Source organism: Phragmites australis, chromosome 10 (assembly GCF_958298935.1).
Source record: "Phragmites australis chromosome 10, lpPhrAust1.1, whole genome shotgun sequence".
NCBI lineage: Eukaryota > Viridiplantae > Streptophyta > Magnoliopsida > Poales > Poaceae > Phragmites > Phragmites australis.
The window spans coordinates 7,405,102-7,409,469 of record NC_084930.1 but is presented as its reverse complement, the minus strand read 5'-3'; the positions used below and the strand labels follow the sequence as shown (position 1 = coordinate 7,409,469).

Here is a 4,368-nt window from a genome sequence, read left to right as displayed (position 1 = left end):
CATGAACATCATAAGCATCAGGTTTAATTGTTAAGCATGGTTGAGTACTTGTTATTTCTAATAGTGGTTTGATCTTTGCTATGTATTTTGAAAATAACCAATGTTAGAGTTTTTTCTATTTTAAGTCTCGCGTAGGCGTGGTGAATCCATTTAAATTGGATTCGTCACATTTTGTTATCGTAGCACATATGTTCCGAGTATTCTTGGGCATTAGAGTACCTCATTTTGGAAAACAAATAGAAAGAGAGAGAAATAGTTTTGTAGCTATTTGGTCCTGTCTCTGTTGCAAGTGGGACCCACCTTGGCTGGCCCACCACCTCACTTCTCCTCCTCAGCTGCAGCAGCACCCCTTCCCTCCCCCACCCGCACCCTCTCTCCCTCACTCACGTTCTAACAGCCAAGACAGCAAGGAAACACTCTCCACCAAAAATCTCCCTCAAGATCAAGGAATCAAGGTGTGCATGTTATCTCACTATTTCCCCATCTCCTAAGCTTCCTATCCACCTAAGAAATTCTCACATGCATGAGGATTTGAAGGTTTTGCAATCAATTTCGTCATCACCTTGTTCCCTGAAAATTTCACTGCGTTGTTCATCTCCTCTCCAAGCTTCCCCCCGTGGATTTCTTCTCCAACCAAAGGTCATCATTCCCCAATGAGGACTTGGGTAAGTCCTTAGGGTTTCCTTTAGTAAGAATGCGGGTTTGGTTGGTAGGATTTGCGTTTCGCATCTGTGAACGATGAATGGCAGAGTAATGTCAAGTTCTTGGGGTGTTAGAGCTAAAAGGATGTTGAATGAGGTGAAGTTTGTAAATCGTGTTGCTAGAGTGAGTGTGGTAGGTCTAGAACCAATGTTTTAGTGCCAATACATGTTTATAGGGATTAGGATTCAACATGCAAATCAAAACGACCTAAGTTATTCGCAAAACTTTGTATTATGGAAGGTATCGGAAGTTCCGATTTTCATATCGAAAGTTCCGGTTTAAACTCAAGTTAACCTAACCCAAAAGGCTCGTCTAAGCCGAAGTTTTTGACCAAATTAGAAGTTATGACCTTGGGATCGGAACTTCCGATTGAATAGATTTGCAACCCGAGAGCCCATTTTTTAAGAGTGCCAGATGTTCCGGCCAACATCGGAAGTTCCGACCTTAGTATCGGAACTTCCGATTAAACCTTTTTCTAGCCGAGAACCCCATTTTCGTAAAGTGTCGGATGTTCCGACCAGATCGGAAGTTTCGACCCTAGTACCGGAACTTTCGATTAAACATTTTTCTAACTGAGTGTCCATAATTTCAAATGTTCCAAAGGTCCGATGGACCGGAAGTTTCAACTTCTAGGTCGGAAGTTCTGATCTAAGTTGGAAGTTCTGACACTAAGTCAGAAGTTCCGATGTTACCCGAATTGCAAAACTTTTTTGTTCATTCGTGTCATTATATTCTTAACTTGTTGTACCATATCATCATTCATTGTGCATCTTGTAACATATATCTTAACACATCATTCATGCTCATCACATTGCCCACGTTCTTCTTTAGTGAACATAAGACGGGAGGGTAACGTGGGTGTGATCGAGGGCGATCCGAATTTCGTTGTTGTGGATTGCGATCAAGCTGAGCACTAAGGCAAGCATATAAGCATTTTCATCCCATTATTTTGGATTCTATATTGTGTCAAGTGATAAATTATGCTTTATGTATATTGCATTGTCAATAAGACGTACGTTAGTTTTGTGAGTAGATCATATTTGTTGCATTTCCTTTCCTTGGTATTGTTGTCCCTTGATCCTTTGTAACCAAGGGCATAGCTCTAAAAGGTCTAACCTAAAACGAATACGTTATGCTTAGCAAGTCTTAGGTCATCAGTGTAAGTCGAGCGATGATTCAACTATCGTTCGCGAGCTTAGGGCTTACTTCTATTGCACAAAGATGATGATGGGATGTGTGAGTCAGTGAGGATGAGACAAGATCCGAGTGAGCCATCGTTTGCTTGGGAGTAGTTCTAGTTATCTCCACACCTTTAGGCATAACTGGGGTGCTCCGAGAGTAGCCCTAGTGAACCTCCGCACCTATATGTATATGTTCAAACGGTCAGGGCTCAATTGGGAAAAGTTGTCATGAGTACCCTCTTGTGTGCATTTTAGCGGGTGGCGCAAGTCGAATGGTCCTCGTGTTGTATGGGTAAAGAGGTACTCCCTGCAGGGTGTAAAATTAATTCAAATTATCGCGCTCTCGGTTATGAACAAGCTATTATCCATCCGCATCAATCGTAGAGATTCAATATTGGGATGTTATTGTGGTATGATGGTTAGTGGATGGTGATATTAATGATAACTTGCTACGATTCAAGTACAACTATGTTATGTTGGTACAAGTATGTTAATTTAGGCGTAGGTGCTTACACTTGAGTCCAAATCGCTTTCGCATAGTAAATGTCATTTAACCCTTTGTGGTCGAGTCCTTGCTACTTTACCCAAAAATACATTCTCCTTGGAGTCGAGTTATTTATAAGTGCCCACTATGAATTAAGTCTTACGAGTACCTTCATACTCACATATTTATTTTGCTTTCCATATGGGGAAGAACTTGTATTTGGCTACTTTACGTCCGTCAATGTTGACGACGGGTAGGAGTAGTGCCTACTATTCGTATGTGGATATTTTAGGGGTGACGCCTTAGTGCAACTGGTACTACCCATCTTTTGTAGTTGTGTACTTTCTGTTGCTTAATTACTCTACATATGTTCGAATCATGTATTTTGCTGTAAAGCTTGAATTACCTAAAGACTTGTAACTTATTTTTAATTACTCACTTTTTATTATATTCCATGATGATGTGCTTGTTGTAAAGACATGTGTTCCAACCCTGTAAGAAAACACATGATGTGACTACCGGGGTGATATTTTGGTTAGTCATGAGAGTCGTGATTACACAAATGATCGACTTAGTGACTAATTGAAATATTATCTGAACGGTTTCTTACACGCGGGTGCAAAAAAGAACCCGAACCCGACCAGGTCAGGCCCCGACCCGATAACTCTATGGGGTACACCCGAACCTGCTCTTGTCAGGTCTGAAACCCGTGGGCCCCAACCCGACCCGACCTACTGCCACCTTCCATCTACCATGCAGTCTATGATATTTTCTGATGCATTTCTGTGCAGAGTATTCTTCAGTCTTCTGTCTCTTTTTCAAGAAGGCTTATGCTCTGCAACAGTTCCTCAATAATACTGATCAGGCACATTAAGTCCAGGCATAAGCCAATTTCCTAGCACTATTTGTGTAGTACATGGCTTATGTATTTTACAACCGTACGTGGCTAGAACTCTGAAGTCTGAACTCGTAAGTTAAAAGAAGAAGTCTGAACTCGTAAAAGTCAGCAACTCAACAGTCAACACCTGAAAGAAAAGCTAAGAAACTGCACACTAGACTCAGAAATTGGAAGCTGAATTTGTAACTTCATAACTCCGTAAATTTCTTTTCCAACTGCATTTTTATAATCCAGGTTTGTACACGAATACATCGATGCATCTTATCAGTTGCCAATTAGCAACTGTTGCATTATCGACAAATGGACTACCAGCTCCTTTGCTGTCGACAGATTCATACCTCAAAGAATTAGCAACCGAACTATACCAATTACACAGCATGCCACCAATCCAAGCAATCAATCATTTGGAAAGAGCAAAGACGCAAAAAAAAGAGAGAAAAAATGCAATCAATGGTGTTCTGAACAACTACCTCCTACCTACAGCTCATCAGAAATCGCGACGAAGTACAGCAACTACAGCAGCGTGTTTGTATAGACTACGTGTTCCCGAGCCAGAGTACCGAGCTGGAGGGGGCAATCGAGATGTACAAGCGCGTCAGGCGAGCATGTCGTACGGCCGGTCCCCGTCGATGCCCGGCGGCTCCGGCGGCGTCCGGAGGATGACCCAGAGGGAGTAGATGATGCCGGGGACGTAGCCGAGGACCGTCAGCACCAGGGAGATGAAGAACTCCGGCTGTAAGTTAAGGAACAGCGGCACAAGAGATAATTAAGCAGCGACCAGCCGTGTCGTCCATCTCAAATGCGTGCATGGTGTGCGGAGGTGGGCTCTTACGCTGCAGCAGCCGTAGCGGAAGAAGACGCCGAGCGGCGGGAGGACGACGGCGAAGATGACCTCGAGGCACGTCGAGCAGCCGCCGGAGCTCATCCTGCCCGTTCGACTTACAAGGCTGGAACCGAGCTCGCGTGCGAGGTTTGGTGTGGGCTGGCCGGGGTCTTCTTTGTACCAACCACGGCCAGGGGGCCGAGGGGAATAATGCGGAATCGGACGCTGCCTGCCGGGGAAGATGCCGATGCTACATTTCACAAGTCTACAGAGACCATGA

The 4,368-nt window shown here is 43.8% G+C and overlaps 1 protein-coding gene across 1 annotated transcript; it reads right to left on the bottom strand.

Moving 5' to 3' along the window:
* Window positions 1-3,364: 3,364 nt before the first annotated feature.
* On the bottom strand, window positions 3,365-4,368 carry LOC133931274 (hydrophobic protein LTI6A-like). Its single transcript, XM_062378125.1, has 2 exons — window positions 4,098-4,368; window positions 3,365-3,998 (listed from the first exon to the last, which is right to left on the bottom strand). Exons 1-2 carry the CDS (start codon window positions 4,188-4,190, stop codon window positions 3,861-3,863), a joined length of 231 nt encoding a protein of 76 aa, XP_062234109.1. The 5' UTR covers window positions 4,191-4,368; the 3' UTR covers window positions 3,365-3,860.